The following is a 27772-nucleotide window of genomic DNA, read 5'->3' as shown; positions in this document are numbered from 1 at the left end:
TTGTTACGCACCTCGGTGACCGTATGAAAGAATCTTGTATTGCGGTCTCTATCTTTGAGCCATGTCTCGTGCGATTTTTGCCTCCATACTCTTTTTACAGTTCGGTTGAGCTCCATAATCTCCACTTGAATCCCGGCTTCCTCTACCGCAATCACTTTGGTAAGCGCCCGACTTTGAACCTCCACTAATCGCTTCTCACTATTCTTGAGCCGAGCCTTGACTCCGCCCCACCTCCTCGCTTGCCATCCCCGAAGCTCCATTCCCACTCGTCTAGATTTATCCGCAAGCTTCCAACTATGATATCCCGTCACGTCTTTCTTCCAGACCGCTTCCACCGTCTCCCTACAAAAAGGCTCGTTAGCCCAAGCATCATAGAATCAGAAAGGTGTCCGGCCCTTAGCATCGAGCATGAAGCAATCAAGAATAATAGGCGCATGATCCGAGCCAACGATAGGCAAATTCCCTATCTAGTCTTGCTTTTATTCTCTTTTTTGGCCCTCTCCCGTCATACCATGTAAACTTTCCCCCGGAAGCTCCCATATCTATTCCTCCCGAGACCTTAAGAAAATTCCTCAAAATGTTTCCCGATCCCCACATAACCGGTCTTCCCCCGTCTTTATCACTTCTGGCCAAAACAAGATTAAGATCCCCTACTATAACCCACATCCTACCCGAACTCACCACCAACTTACCTAGACTATCCCAAAAAAGCACCCGATTCCCCACTTTGGAGGGTCCATACACGCCCCATAAATCTCAATCTTTATCCCCGAGTATCCCCTCTAACTATACCCCAAATAAATTTTTTTGACACTTTCCACACATCTAGTTTAATACCCCCGACGCCACCACATACACATTCCCTCGGACAACCATTTGCGTCTTATTGTAGAGACCCAATATTTTTCCAAATAGAGACGATACTATATATACAGTGATATTTCAATATATCCGATACGCTCAACACTTTTCTTGCTATGTGTCACTATAACTCAACGTGCATGTATAGATCTTCATGTATAACTATGCACGTGGGGGAATACCGTCAAAATCAACTCCATATAAATATATACATACATATATATATAGAGTAAATGCCGGTAAAAATACCTATTGTTTTCGGTTTCATCCAGTTTACTACCTAAACTTTTTTTTCCACGGGAAAACTACCTAATCTCACTATTTTGCGTTGTCGTTACTACAAGAACCGTTTAGTGTAACAGAAGTCCACATGTATCGAAGTGAAATGAATTGGGTTAAATTGTAAACAAAGAATTCGATTATAAAAGGGGAAAAAAACTAAATATAAATCCCAAATCAAAGAATTCGATTATAAAAGGGGAAAAAAACAAAGAAATTTGAAAACCCTAGGTTTTTCGCTTCTGATTCAATTTCTCTTCTGATTATATTTCTTCTCCTCTCCGCGATAATGAACGAGCATCAATTTTCGTCGTCGTCTACATGTAGCAGCAGAAGTTCGAATCGCGCATCGAGTCGACCACGAGAATCGCATAAAAGAGACCAATTTCTCACGACTTCCACTTTTTCGTCCAGAGCCGAGGGGACTTGCAGGTGTGGTGTTCCATTGGTTCAGAGAACTTCATGGACTAACTTGAACCCCGGCAGGAGATTCAGTAGCTGCTACAAGAAAGCTGTTAGTTTTTTATGGTCATTTTGTGCTTGTGATTTTTTCGTTTCTGGTTGACATTTCTGGTTGGATTGACACTGAATGTGGTATATTTTTTTCGTTTGTTAGAGTGAAGGTGGGTGCACGAATTTTTTCTGGATTGACCCTGAAATGTGCTACCGATCGAAGGAGATAATTCCAGGTCTACTTAGACGTATAAATGAGTTGGAATTGGAGAAGAAGCAAGCATATCAAGCGTTAGACAACCTGGAATTGGAATTGGAGAAGCACGCAGAACAAATGTCGAATAGGATAACCTGGAATTATTTTGGAACTAGGATAACATGTGTGATGATGTTTTGTATGTTTTTTGGTATCATGTGTGTGCTTCTTTTGTGAACTAAAAAGATGCGAGTATGTGTGTGTTTAATCAGAGTTTGGGTGTTTAATGTGCTTAGCTTCTGGTGTGAACTAAAAAGCATGTGTTCTCTTATGCTTGTGTAATGAGAATTGGTATTAATGTAATCAGAAAATGGTTGTGTAATGTGTGTGTTCTGATATGCTTGTGTAATCAGAGAAAAATGCCAATAATATCAGAGGCATTAACAGAGAAAAATGCGTGTGTTCTGATATGCTTGTGTAAACAAGTATGCTACACAGAGACATTAATGCATTAACAGAGAAAAATTCTTGTGTTCTGATATGCTTGTGTAAACAAGCATGCTACACAGAGACATTAAAAGACATAAACAAAGGCCAATACTGTTTTGGTTTTAGTTGCACAAAAAAAGGCCTAAACAGAGACATGAAAATACATAAACAAAGGCCAATACTGTTTTGGTTTTAGTTGCACAAAAAAAGGCCTAAACAGAGACATGAAAATACATAAACAAAGGCCAATACATAAACATGGTTTTAGTTCTCTTTTGCCCTTGTGTTCTATCTGGTCTTCCGATTCATTCTTTTCACAGTCTCGGCAGAGAGATTATCCTTCTTTGGCCGTCCTCTCTTTCTTCCTTGTGTGATCTGTCATACAAGTGTGTCAAAACTTAAGTAGACAAAAATAAGACATAAACAAACGCACATAAAACAACTAACTAACCTGCTTAGCTCCTGAATTCTGACAAGTGACTCGTGAATGTCCAGTTTGGCCACATTTGCTGCAATGATTCACTTGGCCCTTCCTAGAGTGCTTTGTCGGAGGAGGTGGCGGTTCACTTGGCTCAAATCCTGGTGGTGGTTCGTCATTGCTTTTATTTCTAGCCTTCTTTGGTCTGCCTGGCAGTGCAATCTCTGGTGGTGGTTCGATGGGTTTGTATCCAGTTTCAGGCCATTTATCAGGACTCGTCATTGGTTGAATAATGCCATTGTACGCTGCCATATAAGCCTCCTTCTTATACCAATCATCGATATAGTCCATTCTATTCAAACCCGACGCCCAAATACAGGTCAAAGCATGTGGGCATGGTATACCATTAAGCTGAAAAGATCGACATGTGCAAGTTTTTGTCCTCAAATCAACCACAAAAGACTCTGTTCCAAATAAGGTAACCTTCACAGCATAGAAACAAACTAAAATAAGATTTTATGATTCCCAAATCATTAAAACACCAATCAGATTTCATGATAAAACATCATACCTGGAACTTTGCATTACCAGCCAATGTGCTTTGACAATACCGAGCCGTGTTCTTGTACGTCTCCATCAACGCAAGTATCCGAGGTCCAACTGGTTCAAGCCATTTTTGGACACCTTGTCTCTTTGTTTCAAATCTACACATCATCCAAAACCTGATTTTCTCCAACAGTGTGATGATCGGCTTGTCTCTTGCAGGCAATATGGCTGAATTGAAGCTTTCACAAAGGTTGTTCAAGAGCATATCACATTTCGCATTGGTTCTGAAATGTGATTTGCTCCATTCAGTTGGATTCTTTTGCAATAGCCACTCATGTGCATTCACGTCCTCATCTTTAAGCAATTGCATCCTTCTTTTGAATTCTGGCTCTGTAGTTGCCTTTGCACACGCCCACAACAATTGCTTAAGATATAATCCAGCATGTTTGGCCTTGAAATTGGAATGTAGATGCCTAACACAAAACCTGAATTCTGCTCCTGGAAACACATCAGCTAAAGCCTTTGCTAAACCTTTTTGTCGGTCACTCATCATAGTGAATCCGGTCGAATTCATAATCTGAAGATCTTCGCGCAAAAGCATCATAAACCAGGTCCACGTTTGTGTATTTTCCTTCTCCACTATAGCAAACGCAATTGGAAACTGAGAGTTATTCGGATCGATGCCAACAGCAGCTAGCAACATACCCTTACAATAGCCCTTCAAAAAACACCCACCAAAACAGATCAAGGGCCTGCAACCCTTATTGAATCCGTCCTTGCACGCTTTCAGGCAAATGTAAACTCTCTCAAAAACCCTTTTATCACCAACCATATTTGTTTTCAATAGGGCAGTGGAACCTGGATTTGTTGCTGTTAGTTGCTTGCAATAATCATCCAGAATCCGGTACTGGTCACTCACTGATCCCTCTAAAGCGTCTCTTGCTGCCTTCTTCGCTTTGTAGAACACATTCGGTGACACATTGCAGTACTTTGCCGCAGAAGCTATTTCCTTGAAATTCTTATAGTCCAAATTCGGGTTGAGCCTGAATTCCTCCAAGAAGTGATTGGCAAGCCAGGTACTTGTCACGTGCTTGTTATCGAAGACAATACCGCAGTCGTGCTTATCAACTAGCGTATTAATCCTCACCGTCTTCTTGTCCGAATTCAGAACTCTAGCATACAAAACCCATTTGCAACCTAGCCCTAGACATTTGGCTCTGACTCGTTTCGAGTCGTTAAAAACGTACTTCATTTCCCTGTTAAATTTTATGAACTCCTCTTTCAGTATCTTCCTCAGATGATCCATTGTGGGAAATTCCATACCTAGGACAAACTTGAAATTGGAAAGACTTCCACGCGGGTTGAACTCCTTGCTCGTCTTCCTCGTCTGATTGACCTCGTCATCTTCGTCACCGTCGCTATGCAAGCTTTCAAGGTCACTCTCATCCCTATATCCATTAGAGTTCTCACCTCCGACGTCGTTACAGACCTGGTTCACGGCGGCCCACCATTGTTGAGGCTCCTTCGTGTTCTGCAAATCATCTACGTGCTCTCCCTGGTCGCGATACTCCTCCTCTACGAGCTCGGCATCTTCAACGTCGACTGGTTGTGACTCTTCCTCCATTGTGGTTTCCGATTTGGGAATTTCTGTTCGTTTCGTCGCGGTCTTTTTTTTTTTTTTTTTTTTTTTTTTTTTGAATTCTGGCTCTTTGTTTTAATGAGAACTCGCTTTTAATTCAATTTCTTTGTTTTTCATTTAATTGTTTTAATGAGCCGTTATATTCTGACCTTAAAATTGGTTCTTGTAGTAACGGCAACGCAAAATAGTGAGATTAGGTAGTTTTCCCGTGGAAAAAAAAGTTTAGGTAGCAAACTGGATGAAACCGAAAACAATAGGTATTTTTACCGGCATTTACTCATATATATATATTTATATATATACACACACACTAGGCAGGTTACGCACGTGCAAAATATTCCAATTGTTGTATATATATATATACTAGGCATGTTACGCACGTGCAAAATATTCCAATCGTTGAATATATTCCAATTGTAATTCAACAGTCAAACCTGCTCTTTGCAGGTCTAAATTTTTCTGAGATTCTTATTTAATAAAAAATTAACAAAAACGTATAAAAAGCGAAAAAGAAGAAGTTATTTCAGTATATAGTTTAATGAGATATTTATAAGCCATACTTGAAAAAAAAATTATATATGCATGTATATAATAATATATTTTAAGATTCATATTGGTCGGACTAAAAGAAAAATTATATATAAATGTATATAATAATATATTTTAAGATTCATAGTGTCTACCGATTGGAAAAAGCAATAATTCAAAATGAAAGCAATTGAAGATGTTAAAATTAAATTTTAAAGTGAATAAATATGTAGAAACTAAATTTGATAGTATTTTAATTTTCTTTTCATTTGGTTTAAACTAAGGTTACATGTAATCTTATTCATAAATTTAAATAGTAGTTTAAATTGTGTATATAATTTTTTTTTTAGATAAATAGAACTATAAAAACAGTAATATTATACTTTATTTAAGTATTTGGTTATTTAAAAGATAAATCTTTGATACTTTAATTTTTAAATATATCCATTTTTAGAAATTAGATGCAAAGTTATATCCGATATATATATATATATATATATATATATATATATATATATATTTTGTTTTAAATCGAAATCAAGATTAAATCTATATAATAATCACATACAATTAAAATATATAGTGATAATAATCATTTAATATAAGAAAAAATGGCATGAACTAGCCAATTCAAACTATGACTTTTGCAAAATAGCCATAGTTTCATTAGGTTAGGCAAAATAGCCATCACTCTCTCCACCAAAAATGAGCACGAGCATGGCCGATGTGACGTAGACACGAGCATGGCCGATGTGACTGAGATCGTAAGCAGTGACTCCACAGACATACATTCCCACATTTCCTTCCACTTTCGGCCTGAAAACTTCCTTCTCTCTGCTCATCGTGTTGTGGAGCCAGAGCTCAGAAGACGACGAATTCTCTGTCGCTTTTCTGGCGGAACTGCCTCGAAGGCTCTGGGTGATCGACGGTGACGCGCCTGAGGAGCCGAGGCATCGGAATCGGATGGGCTTGAAGAACAAGGGGTGAGCCGAGGCATCGAAATCGGATGCGCCGAGGCATCGGAATCGGTTCTGCTTCAGATCCTCGTCTCCGGTGTCGGATCTGATGCACGGCTGGATCTGTTGGATTTTCAGATTGTCATTAAATTTAATCATGCCTTCATTAATTTTAATCTTGTCTTCATTAGGTATAACAAAATAGCCAATTGAGAGTACTGCGATTTTTAATCCTGTCTCGATTAATTTTAATCCAGCGGTTATAAACCTTACATTCTGTCTTTATAGTTCGTTGGGATTAAATTTAATCCAACCTAGATTAAGTTGGCTAGTTTGCTTATAGTTGACAAACTATGGCTATTTTGCAAAAACTTAAGTTATATTTGGCTATATAGCCGCTTGACCCTTAATATAATATGAGTTTGGGTTTTTGTCTAGCTTATCACTTCTATTGTTCTAACCCCGAATCTGTGTATATATATATATATATATATATATGTATGTATATATATATATATATATATATATGTATGTACAATTATACTTTTAATTATTTTCAAAATAGTTAATTTAAATTTCCAAAATTTTAATCTACTGCACTTTTTGCATTAATTCACTATTCGATTCGATAAATCAGAAGTAGAAAAGGAAGGAAGATGTCAAAAAATTTAATTCTGCTTCCAAAAAATTTAATCCACTCTTTGATAAACCAAAAGTAAAAGAATGAGGAAGAAGATGTCAAAATATTTAATTCTGCTATAAAATTTTTTAATCCACTCTTCGATAAACCAGAAGAAGAAAAAGAAGACGAAGAAGATGTCAAAAATTTTAATCCTGCTTTAAATTTTTTTAATCCACTCTGCGATGAATCAGAAAATAAGAAGAAGAAGAAGATGAAGGTGATGGCAATCGACGATGATATTGGGCACAAAGATCGATGACGACGATCTAGAGACCGCCAAGCCCCAGCCCAATCACAACGATTTCGGCAAAAATTTAGGATTTCAAGAATTAGGGTTCTCGAGAGCTTTAACGACCTCTCCGCCGGATTGGGCGGCCATGAAAAGGCTGTCTTTACCTCCTTTGATGGCGATCCCGAGCTCAATCATGGCTTCGACAAGAGCGGCGGCGGCGTCGTACGTCGCCGCTCCTTCTATCCGTCGAGCCTCGCAACATACATCCAATTTTCGTTCGCCATCACGTCCAAGAAAGAAGTCTCTCGAGCCTAAACCAAGTTCGTGAGCGCTTCTCCAATTGAAAGCCTCGGCATCACCTTCGGGTCTCAGAATACTCGTCAGAGTGTCCATGACCGTTACTTCCGGAGTGATATCTAGAGGCTCGTGATATTTTGGAGGGTTTTTTGTTTTTTTTTTAAATTTGGACTATTTTGCCTCATTTTTTAAAAGTAGAGCTATTTTTCCAAAGCCAAAGGTAAGGGGGGGGGGGAGTTTTTCCTTCTTAATCCTGTGTTTTGAACTTATAGTAAATATTATACGCTTGACATTCAAGACTGTTCGATTAAAATCGGCAAGTTAATAACACGTGCGGGATAATTTTACTTTTTATCATATAAATTTCCAAGCATTACAAACTCTGTCTCTCTCTCTTCACGAAAAAGCTCTTTGACAGTACAGTATTAGTGCAAATGCTTTTCTTGCCATCTAAGCAACAAAAGTTATTCCTGCTCATCTTCGTTCTCAAGTATCTTCCTTTTTCGTTCTCTTATATTGCCAAGATAAAACGAGGAAATGAATTCAAAAGTTGTTCTGACAATTACAAACTCTAGAGTTACAGTCGAAGAAGAAGACACACATGGCCAGCTCGAGCGGATCGACGAATAACAGAGCTAAAGTGAGGAAGACGAGATTACCGAGGGATTTCGATTTCTCCAGCGATGACGATGATGACGCCATCGTCGACAGCGAGCTTGTGCCGTCGTCGTTGGCCTCGATCGGGCCGATCCTCCGTGTCGCCAATGACATCGAAATCGATAACCCTAGGGTCGCTTATCTCTGTACGTCTTTCGTGTTTCCTGATTAGAACTTCTATTTCATTTAATTGAGCCTATTTATATCTCGAATTTACTGTTGAGTTCAAATCGTCCATTACTGGAATAGTTTGACTTTAACAGTGTGAATATTGACGATGCAATTTGTTCACGTTCATATAAATTAGGTCGATTTCACGCGTTCGAGAAGGCCAGGTCTCTGGATCCAACATCAAGTGGTCGGGGTGTTAGCCAATTCAAGACTTATCTCCTTCATAGGCTTGAAGAGGTATAATCAATCTTCTGCAGTTTCTTCTTCTGTACATTTCTTGTTTATTTACCCAAAAAACACCCTTTTTTTTGCTGAGAAACTGGTTGACATTTTTGAATTATCACCCATCTCTCTGCATTCGTTTAATTTTGTGAAAAGGCTCAACTATGTATATTTGTTTTGATATAATACGTACATTACATGTGTAACTTTATTGGTAAAGTAGAAAATCACTAATCGCAGCAAAACAAGACTTAACTTCTCAAATCCGAAGACATCTTTTGTCTTGAAAGCTAAGAATACAAAAGGAATTTGACATATTTAGTATTTTTTTATTTTGTAAAAAAAGGCGAGAATTGCAAAATATAGTATCTGATGCTTATTACAGTTCTTCACAACAATCCAAATAGAATAAGTTTGATTTAATTGATAATATTTTTTATTCCTAACTCGCAAATCCTAATAATTGCCGACGCTGAGGCTCTGAACACCCTTTACAGGAAGAAGTGGAAACAAAGCCTGTACTTGCCCGTAACGATCCAAGAGAAATTATACTTTTTTACCAATACTTTTTTGAAAGGAACATCAAAGAAGGAGTGTATACGAAGAAACCGTAAGTGAGCCTCGCTTTATAAATGTTTCCATTAATTATCTTCTTCTTCTTCTTCTTCTTCATTTTATGCATGTCTCTGGCATTGGTTTTCAAGGGAGGAAATGGCTAAGATTTGCCAGATGGCGACAGTACTCTATGACGTGCTGAGGATGGTGGTACCGCTACACAAGATTGATGCAGAGGTTTGGTAGCTTTCTCTGTTTGCACTAGATCTCTGGTTTTGTTAATTTAACACTTTCAATAAAAATTTTACAGAAACCGGTGACTGTTCCATATTTTGTAGACAAAAAAAATTGCTGATGAAGTCGCACGTAGAAGCGACTCTTTTGCACATTATAACATTCTTCCGTTGCTTGCTCTTAATGTTAAACCGGCAATTATGGAACTTCCTGCGGTAATAATAGGCATTGATTATTTTGAATTTTCTATAGAGCTCTCAAATTTTTTCACTTAATCGAAAACTGTTTTATTTTCCTCCTGAACTTCGTAGATTAAGGCGGCGATTCGAGCTCTATGCAATACGGAAAATCTTCCGATTCATAGAAGTCGTCAAGGTGTCAGCGATATACTCGATTGGGTTTCCGCTGTATTTGGATTTCAGGTAACTGTTCATGGAGTTGTATTAAGAGAGTTTGATCTTTATTTATTTCTCATGTGCTCTTTGAATTAGCTGAAATAAACTCATCCTAAAACTAGACAGGCAGATAAAGACTATTGTTCAACATTCATGGGGTCACTCTTTCAAACGGATTAATGCTAGTCGTAGAATTGAAGTGAAATATTGAACATGCGTCATCAAATATATGTTTATATATACGAACCAATAAACTTGCTCTTCTAAATCCACAAGAAAATATTTAAAATGAAGGACGTATTTGGAATCAGACTCCTTCCTACTGTTGAAAACATTCACCACCACAGTTACACTAATAGCCTCGAACCACCAACCATGTTTAGGTTCTAAACATTTATGAACTTGGAGTTAGTGACAACGCTCTGCTTCACCTAAGCAACATACTAGCTTAGGTTTTAATTTTAATTCTTATCTTTAGAATGAACCATTAGCTTATCTAACTGTTTATATCCTTGAATTCATGGCGATACAAAGAAATCAAACGTAGAAAACCAGAGGGAACATCTGATACTGCTTCTTGCAAATATCGGCGCGAGGAAAAATAATGCTACCTTGGTAAGAATCCACGTCTCTCTATTAGCCAAGCTTGATAACACTCTTACGTTTCATATCCTATTTCACTTCCATATAAGTAACAACTGAATTCTAATACTATTGCAGCTTTCAAGTTTAACTGTTAAGACTTTAGGAGAGAAGATTTTCAAAAACTATCACTCATGGTGCAAATATTTACATTGTAGTTCGAATATCGGGTGTGTAATTTGACAGGTTTCCGAAATCCCTCTCTAGTGTGCTCGTCTATTAGATTTATTATGGACATCAACAGTGAAGTTTTGACCTACTTTGTTATTCTTTTTACTCTTTTTCCTAACAGATGTCTAGTGAGGTTTGGCGAACAAAGAGAACTTATTTACATTGCTCTTTATCTTCTTATATGGGGAGAAGCTTCAAGCATTCGGTTCATGCCTGAATGCTTATGTTATATTTTCCACAATGTATGTTTTATCTTCTGCAAGAATCACTTGGGATGAAAACATTGCAGCTCTTTATTTTGATATAAATATCCTGTGCAAAGAAAATATTCTCTATATATAAGAAAAACTTCATATTCTGCTTATTGTGGAAGATGGCAAATGAGGTCAATATGGTTCTCATGAATGGAACAATTTACCCATTGGAACCCCGCGATGAAGAGCATTTTCTACAGAATGTTATAATGCCTATCTTTGATGTCCTGCGCAAGGTAAAGTTGAAAAGTATTTGATCTGTCATCATAACTTGGTGCTAGCTACAGTTTTGAAGCACTGTGAAAAACTATATGTGATTTCTTGTGAAGGAAGCAAGGAGAAGTAGATGTGGGAGGACAAGTTATTCACGTTGGAAAAACTACGACGACTTAAATGAATACTTTTGGTAATTATGTAGTTCTCTTTAAACACATAATTAAAGATGTGTATATGCTTGATCAGAAGCTATGTTTTTTTTTCTAGGTCACGGAAATGTTTCCTTATAGGTTGGCCGATGAACAGTCAAGCAGATTTTTTTAGCCACTCAGATGTGATAAATCCTTCAAATGAGGTACTCTGTGTGTGTGTTGAATGGGATTGGGGACTCCCTTTCTTTTTCTTGTAGGAAAATAACAATTATATACGTAGCATATACAGTATGCGTGATTTAAAAAATACGTATGTACAATTTATTTATGCCTTATCTTCTGTCCTAAACAATTGAAGAGATCCTAATAATTTGATTTCTTTGTCCATATATTTCTATAGCAGATACAAAATATAGGTCAAAGAAAGTCCAAGACAAACTTTGTGGAAGTCCGCACATTTCTGCATCTGTATAGAAGTTTTGATCGACTGTGGAAATTCTTTATATTGACTTTCCAGGTGACCCCTAAGTCACCGTTTTCTGTTAATTAATTTTGTTAGGTAAAGAAAATAGTTCACTATATAATTACCAATAACGAAAGAGATCACCAAGGAGCTCTCCATGATGCGGATGTTATGAATCAACAAAAGAAATCATACAATCTATTAAACTTCTTTCCATTTTGAGGGCATACATAAGAGTGTGTGAAAGACTATAACAGAGGGAATGCAGAGTTCAATAAAAATAAAGTACAGAGTCATTCGATTTTTTTAAGAGTAACACAACGGCTGATATAAAGATACTACCACCTTAATTTGAGGAGAATCTATATATCGTATTTTTAATACGAAATTCCACTAATATTTTTTAGAAAAAATGACATGCAAACTATGGCTTTTGCAAAATAGCCATAGTTTCATTAGGTTAGGCAAAATAGCCACAACTCTCTCCAAACTTTCGATCGACTCTTCGCTCGCCGGAACGAAACCGATCAGTCTCTTCTCTGTCGACCGGGAGGACCATCTCGACTCCCATGCGCAGCACCGCGGGGCCCGGCCGCGGGCGGTGGTCGGTCATGTGGCGGGCGGCGGCGACTATCTCGCCGGCGAGGGAGGGCAGGAGCTCCGGCGCCAGGAAAATGCCGGCGACGAACCTTTCCAGCGAGGAAGCCCTCCTCGTCGCCGTAGAGTGACGGAGAGTCTCGAATCTCCGTCGATCTCCTCGCCTTCGCCGCCGTGACGGAGAGTCCGACGGGAGGTAAGATCTGTGCGATTGCGGTGACTGGAAGGTGGTCTGAGAAGTTGGAGATCGGAGAAGGTCGAGGATTAAATTTTAAGACTGAATAAAATCCCTGGATTAAATTTAATCCAGGCAGGCCTGGATTAAATTTAATCCAGAAATCCTGTCGGGATTAAATTTAATCATGCCTAGATTAATCGCAGTTTGGCTATTTTGCTTATACTTGATAAACTTTGGCTATTTTGTAAATCTTTAAGTTCTATTTGGCCATTTAGCCGCTTGATCCTATTTTTTATTGTCTAAATGAGAAGAATCGTATGTTCTTTGCAGGCAATGGTCATTTTTGCATGGAAAACTTCCAGATCTATATCATCGTTCTTCGATACAGATGTCTTTGCAAGTGTTTTAAGCCTTTTCATTACTTCCACAGTCCTTGATCTACTACAAGGTAGGGATAGGATATCATGCATATACATTTCACCTATATTAGTAAAATTTAAATTTCTTCTAAAAAATCATTTAGCCTACATTTACATACAACGTTTAACAGATTAAAAAAACAAAGTAATCTACAAAGTTTAGATTATGGCCGTATAAATCATATGAACTTGAGAAAATATAGTAACTACCAGCTATCCTATGTGGATTCGAATCTCTTACATTTTTTTTCAAGCGCTTTCGTATCATATCTCCTTGTCTTGCAGCTAGTTTAGACGTGGTTATGATCATCAAAGCTTTGAAAAGCCTAAATTTCAATCAGATCACACGATACCTCTTGAGATTCGTGGTAGCAGCTTTGTGGGTCATAATCGTTCTGGGTTGCTACCTTCATGGCTACTGGGTTACGAAACAGTCTCTTAAATATGCGGTTGCAGTTTATTTGATACCCAATGCACTGTCCGCTATACTTTTTTTATTCCCACCCTTATGGAGAGTGGTTGAGTGTTCTAACTGGCGAATAGTTGCTCTTCTTTTCTGGTGGGCTCAGGTAGTCATGTCTCAATCACTCGGCAATCTGTGTAACTATTTATGTCCGAGTTCGATTAGAACATTTTCTGATCGATTTGATACTAATCATTATATATATATATATATATATATATATATATATATATATATATTTTATTTTACCAAAACTGCAGCCAAAGTTGTTCGTAGGTAGAGGGATGCATGAAGACTGGCTTACAATACTGAAGTACGCCTTAACCACTTAAGTTTACACTATTCTAAACTTGCTTCTCTTGGCTTTCTTGCTCTATATACACAACAGTTTTTGCTGTTATTAATAAGTGTTGATGATTCTCAGATATACATCGTTTTGGATTGTCTTGCTTATCAGCAAACTAGGATTCAGCTACTATGTTGAGGTATGGTTAGCACAAACTCTATCGAAAAACTTGGAAACTTAAAATGACACTCCACTGTATAGCTACAACATTCTTCACTTCGTCGCTTTGTGTGTTTGATGTTTGATTACTCGAGCAAGTTTCAAAGATTTTTTTGAAACTTTATATAGGGCTTAATGCATTTTGTATACTTTCTAGATACTACCTCTAGTGGAGCCAACAAAAGTAATAATGGAGATGAGTTTTGATAATTACGAATGGCATGAACTCTTCTCACATGGTTTTACTTCAACCTCCTTTTCTTTGAAGTTTTTTTCCCCCTGTTTAAATGTGGCTGATATCCCTGTATTTTGTTTCACTTCCTAGCATCACGTAATATCTTTGTCATCACTGCAATATGGGCGCCAATTGTTCTTGTGAGTAAAGCGTATATTTTTATAAATGTTAAAGTTTTGAATCTCATGCTGCTGACTATTTGATAAATATCGTGTCATCCTACTCTTGTATGATCTGATCCATAGGTTTATTTTTTGGATATACAAATATGGTTTGCCATATTCTCTACTCTTTTCGGTGGAATTCAAGGAGCCTTCAGCCATCTGGGAGAGGTCAGTACATGACTATCTTCTCGCTACACCAACAAGGTCGTAGTGCTAGTAATGCAGTTGACATGAAAATACAAGTATGGTAAAACAAATAAAATGAAAAAGAATTAGAGTATTAAAAAAAAATCAATAAAAGTTTTGGTCTATGATTGTTCAATACCGTATGAGGACATCTCTTCATAGTTTTGTTGTTACCGAATCAATATTTTTTTTTCCAAATTACTTTTCATATTGATGTCTCTGTTTACTTTTATATTTCTCCGTAGATAAGAACGCTGGGGATGCTGAGGTCCAGATTCGAAGCTGTCTCTTTAGCTTTTAGTTGTTATCTCATGCCATCATCAAGTACATGCACCAAAAAGAAAATCTCGGTAATGACTATTTTAATTGGTGGTCTACATGGCTCTCTTTGATATATACACTAATTCAATAGATGGTGCTTCAGATAAAATTGTAATTGTAGGAATGAAAAAAATAAACGATTGAAACTACAATTGTTGGATTAAGAGGCTACTTTTCCATGACAGAATACAAATGCGGGGAAAAGCGATGTTTCCAAGTTCTGTCAAATGTGGAATGAATTCATATATTCTATGCGGTTGGAAGACATTATCAGCAATAGGTTCGGCTTGTTCTTAAACAACGAGCGATTTTATAGGATAAATTTTAGAGACGCTCGAAGTTTCTGATTTCTTTCTCATAATTGTGTACTGTTCAGAGATAGAGACTTGTTGCTTTTTCCTCGTCCTTCACGTGGTGTTTCTGTTATTCAGTGGCCTCCGTATCTCCTTGCTAATAAGGTAATTTCCTTTATCGAAAAGAAGAAGTAAACAGATAAATCTTCTCTGCACCATATTTTAAGCAATTTTTGTTCTTAATTGTTCGCATGTCACAGATATCTATAGGAATGAACATAGCGAAGGATTTCAAAGGCAACGATGACAGAGAGTTGTTCAGGGAGATTAAGAACATTGACTACATGGAATCAACAGTAATTGAATTTTATGAGATGCTTAGGGAGGTAATACATGATCTTCTCGAGAATGAAGCTGATAAAATGTAAGGAATACTCTGGTACTGGTTATTATGTCTGATAAACTAGCACTTACGTTGCTGTTTTTCATGAATATCATTTCAATTTGGGTTTCATTTTTATTAACACAGGATTTTGACGCGGATATGTAATGAAATTAGTGAAAGTATAGGCTCGAAGAGATTTTTGTATACTGTTCGTATGAGCGGGCTGCTTCTTCTGAGTAAGAGGTTAAAGACTTTCTTAAGACTACTGGTAACAGACTTTCTCTATGTTTTCACCGGGTTTCATATGTCAACCTGTTATACGTGAACCGAATTATTCTCTTGTAGTTCTAAATACTTTACGGTGGTACATTTGACAGCTATCTGATGATGAAGAAGGCAATCAATTGTGCTCTCGGATAATCACCCTGCTTCAGGATGTTTTCGAAATCATCACACAGGACATTATGATTAATGGAAATGAGTAAGAAAATGACAAACAGCAAGACTTACTTTCCTTGATATCTCCTATTTAATGTTCCATGGTCTTCTCTTCCTGTAGGATATCGGAAACAGTAGTTCTGGATAATCAGCACATAGAGAAACTTCCGAGATTTTCGAAGATTAACATGGGACTCTGGCAAGACAGATCTTGGAAGGAGAAGGTTCCATCACATCCCTCCCTATCCTTTTGTAATTTGCTTCGTCTTGATCGTTTGGACTCACTATATCCCTCAAATTTTATAGGTTTTGAGGCTTCACTTGCTTCTGACCATTGACGAATCTTCCATGAACGAGCCTCAGAACTTGGAAGCCCGGCGCCGGATCACATTCTTTGCCAACTCCCTTTTCATGAACATGCCTGTTGCTCCTGAAGTTCGTGACATGCTTTCCTTTAGGTTGGTCCCCTTATCGAACTCCTGATTAGGAGACAGCAGAGATGGTGTAAATCCTCTGCTTTCTATGTTGACATAGCTCTTTTCTTGTTTTCAAATTAGTGTTTTGACTCCATACTACAAAGAAGATGTCCTTTATACTGAAGAGGAACTTAACACAGAAAATGAGGATGGGATATCAACTTTATTCTACCTTCAGAACATATATCCCGGTGAGGGTCGACTTAAATCTCATTACTATAATGCTGCGTCTTTCATTAATTATCAAGGATGAACTGTAACTATTCTGGACCATTTGCCATTCCAAAATAGACGAGTGGAAAAATTTCATTGAACGCATACGTGATTCCAATACTTATGACAAACACAAGATAAAAAGGAAAGAGTCGACTCGCCTATGGGCATCTTGTAGAGGACAGACACTTCATAGAACAGGTATGAGTATTTCTTGGGGGCCTCAATCCGTCTAATCTTAGTACATATATCACTCAAAGGACAGAATATATATATGGCCATTTTTTTTCTAACAGTGAGAGGGATGATGAGCTACCGGACGGCTTTACAGTTGCAGTGCTTTCTTGAATCGGCTATAGATATTGGTTAGAGGGGTTTCTTTCGAAATAGGAGCATGTACACATTTTCATCAAGATATTGTTTCAATGATTTTTAGCTCTCACTTATCTATTTGATGATCCGTTATTATACCTTTTTTTTGGTTTGCAGAAAGCTACGAAAACTTGATGTCAAATGAAAAAGATTGCGAGGCTTTCCTCGACCAAGCACAAGCTTTGGCAGATTTGAAATTTACTTACATTGTCTCTTGTCAGGTTTATGGGGCTCAGAAGAAGTCCAGTAACCACCGAGACCAAGTTTGCTACAACAATATTCTCAAGTTGATGTTGATGTATGATGAAAACACACGTGTCCGCTTAAACATATCGACGGCATTTTTTTTCTAAACATCTTGCCCTAATTTAGGTATCCTTCTATGCGCGTTGCTTACATTGATCAAAGAGAAGAAACCGTGAATGGAAGATCCAAAATGGTTTACTACTCGGTATTGGTCAAGGGAGGGTACAAGTTAGATGAGGTACTCACAATCTTTATCTTGGGTGTCAGATTATTGGGTGTCAAATCTGATCATTTACTACTTTTCCCCCAAAATTAGTGCAATGATGTAAAGGAACCGCTATTTTTACATGTCAAAGGTCAAAGCCAAGGCATGATATTAACAATGAAATGGACATGACAACTCAATTAGCCCTCTGTTTGATAATATTTACATAAAATTAGGAAAATAGCTAATTTATACGTTTGATATTGCTAAATAGCCAACGTTTGGTAAATCTTAAGTAAATGGCCAATTTCAGACATAAATATTAGGTAAATAGCCAACGTTTGGTATATGAAAAGTGGCTATTTACCTAAGATTTACCAATCGTTGACTATTTATCAATGTCAAACGTTTGAGTTGGCTATTTTTCTAATGGACCCTACTATTTATCACATTGAAAAACAAAAATATTCATTTTTTTCCCATGCAAAAAATAAAAATAAAATTTAATAAAACAAATCACATCAACACTTTGGTTTTAGACCATGACAGGAAGGAAGATGATCACCATTTGTATATTCCTGTTATGAAGCTTATCAAATTGGCAGGAAATATATCGCATCAAGCTTCCAGGGCCTCCAGCAGAAATTGGTGAAGGGAGGCCTGAGAACCAGAACAGCGCTATTATTTTTACACGCGGAGAAGCCTTGCAGACTATAGATATGAATCAGGTATCTTTACTTCATTGTTTTTTATAACAATAAAATCTGTTTGAGATTTGCATTTCTCCATATATCTAATTCCTCATTTTTCAGGATAATTACTTTGAAGAGGCTTATAAAATGAGAAACGTACTGGAGGAATTCATAAAACCTCGACGAGGTGAACGGAAGCCCACAATTTTAGGTCTGAAGGAGCATATATTCACCGGAAGGTCGGTCCTCATTCAGTAAAATTCACAACGTCTATCAACGACAGCGCTAGTATTCTCATCCTGATCCTTTTGCATGCTAAATAAAAGATAATTGTTTGTTTTTACAGTGTTTCATCACCTTCTTGGTTCATGTCAAGCCAGGAGACTAACGTTATAAGTGTTGGGAAAAGAATCTTAGCAGATCCTCTTAGGTAAAGTAGTCTTGATCGAACTGCTTCTTTTTTATTTATTTATTTATTTTTAATGTAAAGAATAGTAGCTAGTGTAATCAGGCATCGCGTTTTGTTTTTCATAATATTCTAGTGACCCGTGTATGCATTGTTATTGCTAAGCTTAACTTAAGAAAATTCTTGGTATAAAGTGTTGGGATGCAAACCAAAGTCCCACATCGGAAGTGAATGCAAAAAATGCATTGGATATAAGAGATCCACCTAACTACACTAGTATGAGGCCTTTTGGAAAGGAAACCCAAAAACAAATCCGTGCGGGCTTGGGCCCAAAGCGGACAATATCATACTAAGGTGGTTGGCAGCCCAACACGGTGGAGGAACTCGGCCCTATCAAATGGTATCAGAGCCGATGGTTCAGGGGACTGAGAGTTTGGGTTGGGCTTGCGATGTGGAAGGAGAATCCCTTTGTGTGGTGACCTCGCGATGGTGTGCCTTGTGTCGAAAGTCTTCCTGACAATGATGCCGGTCAGACGTCGCTTGAGGGAAGGACATGTGTATGTGGTCCTTGGTTTGAGGGAAGGATTGTTGGGATGCAAACCAAAGTCCCACATCGGAAGTGAATGCAAAAAATGCATTGGATATAAGAGATCCACCTAACTACACTAGTATGAGGCCTTTTGGGAAGGAAACCCAAAAACAAATCCGTGCGGGCTCGTTCCCAAAGCGGACAATATCATACGAAGGTGGGTGGCAGCCCAACACGGTGGAGGAACTCGGCCCTATCATAAAGGAGAATTTTAACCATATTCCTTTTTCTTTCTTATTAAAAAAAAGAAAAAAAAAAAGAAAGAGAAAGCAAAAATAGAAAGAAAAAGAAACTTTAACTTGTAACATAGTTCTTGGGTAATATTTGCTCTTCTTTCACTTTTATAGAGGTTTGTTTTCTTTTCGGACAGAAACTCTGGTGCATTCTCATCCCATGAACCATCTACCGTTTTGTTCAGACTAATATTCCCATATAAATAAAACGTTGGAAATCCACGTAAACTTCCAAACACCAATTTGAATGTGATATTCAAATGAATCAATTAAATACTTTTGTTCGAATGTCTTGATCAAATATTTTCCATTGAATTTAACGAGTTCTAAATAAACCAAGGATTTGAGTTCGAACTTACACTGAGATTTTGGTTTGTAGGGTACGGTTTCATTATGGCCATCCCGATATTTTCGATAGGATCTTCCACATAACAAGAGGTGGTATAAGCAAAGCTTCAAGAGGTCTAAACTTAAGCGACGATACATTTGGAGGTAAGTTTAAGATTATAAACATAAAAGGTTCATATGTGATATAGTTAGCATTATTCAGTCCTGATTATTCAGAGTTCAGGGTACAATTCGACTTTGCGCGGAGGACTAATAACATATCATGAGTATATCCAAGTGGGCAAGGGACGTGATATAAATATGAATCAGATTTCACTTTTTGAGGCCAGGGTCGCCAGTGGAAAGGGAGAACAAACGCTAACCCGCGATAATTACCGGCTTGGGTGTCGTTTTGACTTCTTCAGAATGTTATCTTTTTACTTCACTACAGTTGGTTACTATGTCACTTGTATGGTATGTGATCCTAGTTATATCTCATCAGTTTTTTTCTAATCAAGAATTTGTTTTGGATTTCATCAGCAAGGAACTGAATTGTTGCAGATTACAGTGCTAACTGTATATGTGTTCTTGTACGGACGTCTATACTTGGTTATGAGCGGAGCAGAAAGAGAGATCCGAAAGAACCCAAATTTACACGGGGCCAAGGCCCTCGAACAGGCTTTGACTACCCAGTCTCTCGCCCAATTCGGCTTCTTTTCCTTATTACCGATGGCCATGGAAATCGGCCTTGAGAAGGGATTTCACGAAGCCATAGGGGATTTCATAATCATGCAGCTACAGCTCGCCTCCGTGTTCATCACGTTCCAGCTGGGGACAAAAGCTCATTATTTCGGGAGAACAATCTTGCACGGAGGCTCTAAGTTCCGAGCCACTGGCCGAGGCTTCGTCGTCTTCCATGCAAAGTTTGCTGATAACTACAGGCTGTACTCGCGCAGCCACTTTGTCAAAGGGTTGGAGCTTTTCATCTTGTTGATCGTGTACGAAGTCTACGGAGAATCCTATCGCAGTTCGAGCCTCTACATGTTCATCACTTTCTCAATGTGGTTCCTCGTCGCTTCCTGGCTTTATGCTCCGTTTGTTTTCAATCCATCCGGTTTCGACCTCCAAAAAACGGTGGACGATTGGGTGGACTGGAAGAGGTGGATGGGGAGTCGCGATGGTATCAGGACCTTGTCAGGCAAAAGTTGGGAATCATGGTGGGACCAAGAGCAGGAACATCTCCGATACACGAACATCCGAGGGAGAGCGCTCGAAAGTTTGCTCGCGTGTCGTTTCTTCATCTACCAATATGGAATCGTGTACCACCTCGACATATCTCGTCGCAGCAGAAGTTTACAGGTACATTGTATTTCTCTCTCTACCATATCGGCGCACTAGTGTTCTCTCTCATTCAACCCCCAATTATGTTCTTTCTTCTTTCAAGGTTTATGGGCTTTCTTGGGTATTTGTGGCAACCGTTCTTCTTGCCTTGAAGGTATGCAGGTTCAAAAGAGTATTGGAGAGTTCCAATTAGCGAGATAGTAAAACATTTTAATGTGTGATTGAATTGTTTTTTTTTTCAGATAATATCTACAGCTAGATGGAGATTTGGCTTCCACTTCCAGCTATTATTTAGACTCCTCAAAGCTCTTTTGTTTCTAGGCTTTGTGTCTGCGATAGCCGTCTTGTTTGTGGTCTCAGGCCTTTCCGTTTCCGATATATTTGCATTCCTCCTCGCCTTTTTCCCTGCTGTGTGGGCCATCGTTCTAGTAAGTTCATCTTTGCCTTCCTAAAACGTTAATGATTAAATCCTTATAATTTTGAGTCCTGTTTGCTATAAGGATTATTTCCCTCTCTAGATTGGGCAAGCAAATAGACCATTTTTCAAGGCGATAGGAGCTTGGGAATCAATAAAAGAGCTAGCAATGGCATGCGAGTACATAATGGGACTCATAATCTTCATCCCAATAGCCGTTTTGTCGGTGTTCCCATTTGTGTCGGAGATTCAAACGCGCTTGCTCTTCAACCAGGCAATCAATAGAAGCCTCCACATTTCAACAATTTTTGCTGGAAGAATGACATGACGAAACAAACGAGCCATCAACACCTGCATATGCCCAAAGTTATGACTGTTTCAACACTAGAATGTATTAGTGAGTTTTATTTTCTTTGCTTCAGAAATGTACTAAAAAGTTCATTGTTCAAGTAAAACTATTGCGGTTCTTATTTGGTTTAGTAGTAATACCACATCATGATGCAGGTTTTCCCTAAAATAGATAAAACTTTTACTATTTGGAAACTCAATTTTGTTTAAGAAATATAACAGATAAACCAGTTGAAACATAACAATTTCATTTCAACAAACATTTTAAATTATTTACAAAAATAGTCTTCAGGTTGACGTGACAAGTGAGTCCAACTATTTTGTACATAATATACTTTTGTTAATTGGGTAGTCGGATTTAATTTTTTTTTTTTTTTAAATTCAATTCATATTCAAATTTTTTAAGTTTTAGGATTTAATACTCACTAAAAGATCTATTTTATTTCAATTTTTAATTTTAGTCTTTTCCCTCACTCTTTTATTTTACAATATCATAAGTAACTAGGCCATCGTCCATCGCAAAAATCATTTTTGTAAAATAGTCAATGTTTAAAGATTCTCAAGTATATCTAGTCAAAATAGTGATGGGGTAATTTATTGCTTCCAATTGTGCCCTTCAATCGTTTCACGTGTACGTACCGTTATTTTAGGCAAGCGGTTTAAGATACTTTGATATTACAATTTATTAATTATCTATAATTATTTGATTGTTTTCCTTTTTTTTGTAGCAAGTAGTTATATCGAATATATGTTGATTTGCCTTTTAAATTTCAAATTCTTGAGCAGTATTCTCCAATAAAGCTTGCTCGCAGACATTTTAACGAAAAAATCAAAGCATAATTATGAAAAAGAAATAACTGTTCATTTGAATTAAAGTTTTTTTTTTTTTTTTACAATAATGGCAGGGATTCATTTTCTCTGATTGAATCTGGTGAGTTTTCGGATCATTACACAGTTATTGTTCATTCATTACATTTTCCAATATATGTTATAAGTGGCAATCAGATTCATATTTACGATTATTGACCAGTTTTTGGTTTGTTTGCAGTAAAAAAAAATAAAAAAATTAGCAAAATAGTCAACTCAAACGTTGAGATTTGCTAAATAGCCAATGTTTTATAAATATTAAGTAAATAGTCACTCGGATGACGTGACCCAATTAGATTTTTCCATGTGTATTGTTATTTTGTTTCCTTATATATTTGATTTTTATTCATTATTTACTGTTCCGATTATTTCTTTACTTTTTAGTTTTATCTTCCTTAATAGTTGTTATTTTTCCAAGCGCTCATATATTATTCAAACGTCTGAAAATATCACCGATCCACAAGATATATTGGTTTTCTCTCTTAATAAATCAGGTTGTGTATTCTTTTTTTGTTGTTGAAATTTTAGGCTGTTTTCGTACAGGTTTACATGAAATTACTATTGTATTTACGTATATTTACTGTAGCTGTTATGTTGCAGTTAAGCTTTTTCAACGTCAATGGCTGGAAAACCATAATCCATTGTCAGGTGGTGTAAATACAGAATGTAATCAAAATGATTTACAAACTGTTATTTTCGATGATCTTGATTTGAAAAACTTTCCCATGAATTTTGATGTTAATGTCAACAATGTTTTTATGCGAAAGGATGTTCTTGTGTCGGCTATGAGCATGATTGCACTTCACGATTACTTTGAATTCAGGGTTCAGAGATCTAGCAAAACTCGATATAGTGTTGTTTGTTTGAATGTTGGATGTTGTTGGACGATGAGAGCGTATGTATGTTCTAGATCAAATTTGTGGGTCATAAGGACGTTTGTAAAGGAACATAATTGTTATGGGTCATCCATTGTTCATAAACATAAGCAAGCATCATCGTCGTTGATTAGCAAGTGTGTTAAAGATGATTTCAGGGGCTCAATGGCTGATAAAATATCATCTGTGGGTGTTGTTGAAATTAAGAAGACTCGTTATAAAGTTGATATTAGCTATTTAAAGGCATGTAAGGGACGTGCAGAGGCGCTAAAAGAGTTGCGTGGTGATTACGAAAAATCATACAATCATTTACCCATTATTGGTGACTTGATTCCTGAGAAAAACCCATGTAATTTTGATATTTACATATTTACTCCCTTCTTTGCGGATATTTTTGGAAATATTCATTTCAACACGTAACAATAAATATTTATTTACATGACTTGCTGTAAATATTTTATTGTGCTGATTTACTTATTTTTTATATTTACACAGATTCATACTCTATTACTGAAGTTAATGCGGATAAATCATTCAAGTATTTTTTTTCTTGGCACTTGGGGCGTCGGTCCTTGGATTCAGAACTTGACATATTATGCAGTAAATATATGTAAATATGAACACACATCAAAACCGTCAATCTTTCCAACGCCATTCACAACAACCATACAGAATTCCAAAAATTAAACAATCCATTTATTATTGATATGAATGCATCATAACAAGATTTACAGATCTAGCCATTTAAAACCCGAACCCCCAAATCTCGTCTTCAAATTTCTAGGGTAAAGTTCTATCTTATGGTTTTTTTCCCCTGGATACCGGGCAAAAATCTAGGATTATGTATAAGCAATACACGAATACTAACAATACACGACTCTTTATCCTAGAGGAAGATGACTAACACAAAATCCATGTTATTCGATAATCGATCCCAAAAGCTCAGTTTTCTCTTTTCATTTTGTGTAAATCTTTGACGAAAAATAGTAAATACTAATTAAAATAGCAAGAACCTCTACACATGTATATCAGATATATTTTCTGCAGCCGGAATCGCTCGTCGGGGAAGATGAACAGATTTTAATTGGGGTAGAGAGAAGAGGTTTCCTTTTCTTTGGAGAGATTTTTTTTCTAACCGAGAGATACTGACACTACAACAAATAGAACCATTACCGACGATTTTTTTCGTCGGTAATAACCCCATAATCGTCGCTAAATCTATTTAGCGACAATTTTAGCGACGATTATTATCGTTGCTAAATGTCCGTGCCTAAATATATTTACCGACGAAATAGTCGTCGCTAAATATTTACCGACGAGAGTAGCGACGATAATGTCGTCCCTAAATGTTTAAACGAATAGTTTTTTTTTAATTTTGTGAAATATATTTAGAGACGATTTTATCGTCGCTAATTCGCGCGGGAAAATTTCGCGCGCGAATTAGCGACGATAATGTCGTCGCTAATAACTTCAGTTTTTTAATAATTAGCGACGACGTTGTCATCGTTAATTAATAATTTTTTAATTTTTTTTTTCGTTTTTGAAATTATTAATTTTTTTCGTCGTTAATTATTAATTTTTTATTTTTTTTTTCGTTTATGAAATTCTAAAATGAAAAATCAAATAAAAACCAAATTATATTATCGAAATCAACTTATATACAAAATCCGGTTACGATTTCGATTATCGAGAAATATGTAAATAATAATCTACTATACACAAAATATCTAATAAAACACTAGTCGCGACCTTTCTTTGTCGTCCCGCCGCTCGTTTTCCCCCTCCTCGACGTGAAACGCTCTTCTGCTGGCGCTGCAAGAGGCGGCGGAACAATGTGCTCATCAGCAGACTGACTTGGACCGCCGGGCGTCGTCAGCTGGCTAGCGTCGGGAGTCCTCTGATGGCCGCTCGTCGGAGTGTGGACGCCGGGCGTCAGAGTGTGGACGCCGGCCGTCGGAGTCTGCTGGCTGTGGGTCGATGGAGCCTGCTGCGAACTCTGCGGAAATTGGGGCATAAACGAGCTCAGGTTGAGCCGGGGCACCTGACTCTGTATTGCCTCGGTGAACGAGGCGAGGGTCGACGTGAACACCTCATGCGAGATATATCCTGGTTGCGACGTCCCAGCCTCCGAACCGTAGACTTCGGCGATTTCAGCCGCCATCCGTGCTCCATGTGGCACCAAACGTCCGACGCCGGTCAAGTGATCACATCGTGAACCCATAATATCACGGATCGCCTGCTGCTCTAGGACGGAAATATCAACGTCCGCTCCTTGTTGCTCAGCCTCCGCTCGCAACGTGTTGAACCTATCGACCAGTCGATCCTGATATAATTAACTAGTTAGTATATATTAATCGAAATATAAGACAAAATAAATGTAAACTTACATAACGTGCGGAGGCTTCAGGAGTCATCCATTCGGACTTGTCGGACTGATGTTGGCGCTTGTAGTTCGCAAACAAGCTCTCGAAAGCGCCTGTCTCGGCGCTCTTCTGCATGTAAACAAAATTTCAAGTGTTAGATAGTTTTAACGATTTGATGAATCATATAAACATAAAAATTACGTTCTTCATGCCGTGGGTCAAGAATCCAATCGTCCCCTGTCGACTCTTCGTCTTCTTCTTCGCGCGATTCGCGTTGTTCTTCGCTTGTATGGCCTGTAATATAAGTAAACGTACACGTAAATAACAAATCATATAATAAAAGAGTAAACACATATATAACGTAAATGATTTGATTACCTTAAACTCATCGCTCGTATATCGTTGTATAAGCGTCTCTCATTCGGTGTCGAGCTTAACGGTCCTCGGTTTCATCGACCGCGCCACCTGTACGCTGCTCTTGCCGTCGATGTCGAACCATGACCGCAAGGTATGCCTCCAATCGCGAAGATGAGTCTTCGCGTCTCGAATGATTGCCGCATCGAAAATCGCCTTCTTCTTCCCGGTTGCGTCACCATCGACTCGAATGTCGTACTTGTCTCGAATCGCTGCTCGGATCTCGGCCTCCTTCGCCTTCCCCACGTTCGCATTCGTCCACCTTGGGACCGTAGGCGAGATCTTGTCTCGGACGACCAACCCAAGCGTGTTCGCGAACATCGCGAGATCCGGATCCATCTCTCGCTCTGGCTGCAAGAACGACTGAAACTCCTCGTTATAAATAACGACTTCCTTCACCCCGGGGCGCCGTGCACGCTCAGGTCGAATCTCGAGCGTCGGCCCACGCACGGCCGGTTCGATATCCTCGTCTTCTTCTTCGACGTCATCGCGTACGGGCGCCGACTCGCAATAATTCGGGAGACGGGATTAGTAGTCATCCCCGCCTCCGCTGCCTCCAGCTCCTGTAGCCGTAGCCATCTGATATTCAAAACAAACTTTATTTAGTTATGCATTCGTAATAATTTAAATATGTTAATTTAGTAAGTAAATGAAAAACGTTATATACTATCAATCATCGTCGTCTGACAAATCATCTTCTTCCATCAAATCTTCGTCCTCAGTTTCTTCGTCATCGATAAACTCTTCTTCTTCAATATTTTCCAAGTTCAGTCCTTCGTTGCTCACGGGCTCTGGTATCGCAGACTGATGACGCGTCGACAGTGAATCTAAATCTGACGGTTCTACCAACAACTGAACTGAAGACGAAGATTGACCAAGAATGAGGTCAATATCAGGAAGATCCCACACATTTCGATGATTACACTCTTCGACGATTCTCCAATCAGGACCATTCAAGTTATCTTCCAAGTAGAAAACTTGTTTCGCCTGAGTTACCAAAATAAATGGCTCGTCTTTGTACCATTCTTTCGCTTGTCAAGTTGTTGTCGTTGCGTGTCCTTTTCCTCGGATCTTGGTCACCGAACCAACGACATTGAAATAAGACGACACGACAATCGTTCTGATAAGTCAAGACAATGACGTTTTCTACTTGACCGTAGAAGTCGTGACCTCCTTCACTTGGTACACATACCCCGCTATTCTGAGTCGTTCTTCTGCTATCACGTTGACGGGAGATAAATTTAACTCCGTTCACTACACAACACGGATACGTCTGTGGTGCGAAATGTGGTCCCAATGCCAATGCGTATAATTCGGAGGATACGGGTAATCCATCTTGGCTCATGCGAAATACCTACATATAACCATTAACGAGTCGGTTAGTGTCGAAGCGAGTTTAATCATATTCTTTAAGTTAGTCAAATACATTTTCCCAAAACCATTTTGGGAACTCAAGTCGATGCGCTTCTTCAACATCTGGCCGAACTTCTAATTCCAT

General features: G+C 38.0%; 2 protein-coding genes across 2 annotated transcripts; one reads left to right on the top strand and one right to left on the bottom strand.

Moving 5' to 3' along the window:
- Positions 1–2566: 2566 nt before the first annotated feature.
- LOC149407141 (uncharacterized) lies at positions 2567–4866 on the bottom strand. Its single transcript, XM_089618894.1, has 3 exons — positions 3268–4866; positions 2730–3179; positions 2567–2653 (listed from the first exon to the last, which is right to left on the bottom strand). The coding sequence occupies exons 1-3, from the start codon at positions 4864–4866 to the stop codon at positions 2567–2569; spliced, it is 2136 nt and encodes a 711-aa protein (XP_089475020.1).
- Positions 4867–7976: 3110 nt separating this feature from the next.
- Positions 7977–21766, top strand: LOC149407140 (callose synthase 7-like). Its single transcript, XM_089611411.1, has 42 exons — positions 7977–8379; positions 8541–8641; positions 9124–9236; positions 9331–9418; positions 9520–9630; positions 9727–9837; positions 10345–10425; positions 10531–10622; positions 10745–10865; positions 10997–11113; positions 11207–11283; positions 11361–11448; positions 11646–11762; positions 12814–12931; positions 13188–13471; positions 13626–13678; positions 13790–13850; positions 14028–14109; positions 14196–14245; positions 14351–14437; positions 14701–14805; positions 14962–15056; positions 15153–15234; positions 15330–15493; positions 15599–15722; positions 15832–15935; positions 16014–16116; positions 16199–16350; positions 16450–16559; positions 16660–16782; positions 16878–16946; positions 17071–17251; positions 17326–17437; positions 18010–18132; positions 18217–18335; positions 18443–18526; positions 19704–19816; positions 19896–20125; positions 20213–21010; positions 21096–21146; positions 21235–21420; positions 21511–21766. Exons 1-42 carry the CDS (start codon positions 8178–8180, stop codon positions 21733–21735), a joined length of 5607 nt encoding a protein of 1868 aa, XP_089467537.1. The 5' UTR covers positions 7977–8177; the 3' UTR covers positions 21736–21766.
- The last annotated feature ends 6006 nt before the right edge of the window (positions 21767–27772 follow it).

This window comes from Urtica dioica, chromosome 1 (genome assembly GCF_054948205.1).
Source record: "Urtica dioica subsp. dioica isolate 48M chromosome 1, U.dioica_male_clone48M_v1_H2, whole genome shotgun sequence".
NCBI classification, from domain to species: Eukaryota; Viridiplantae; Streptophyta; class Magnoliopsida; order Rosales; family Urticaceae; genus Urtica; species Urtica dioica.
This window is presented reverse-complemented; position numbering and strand designations above follow the sequence as displayed.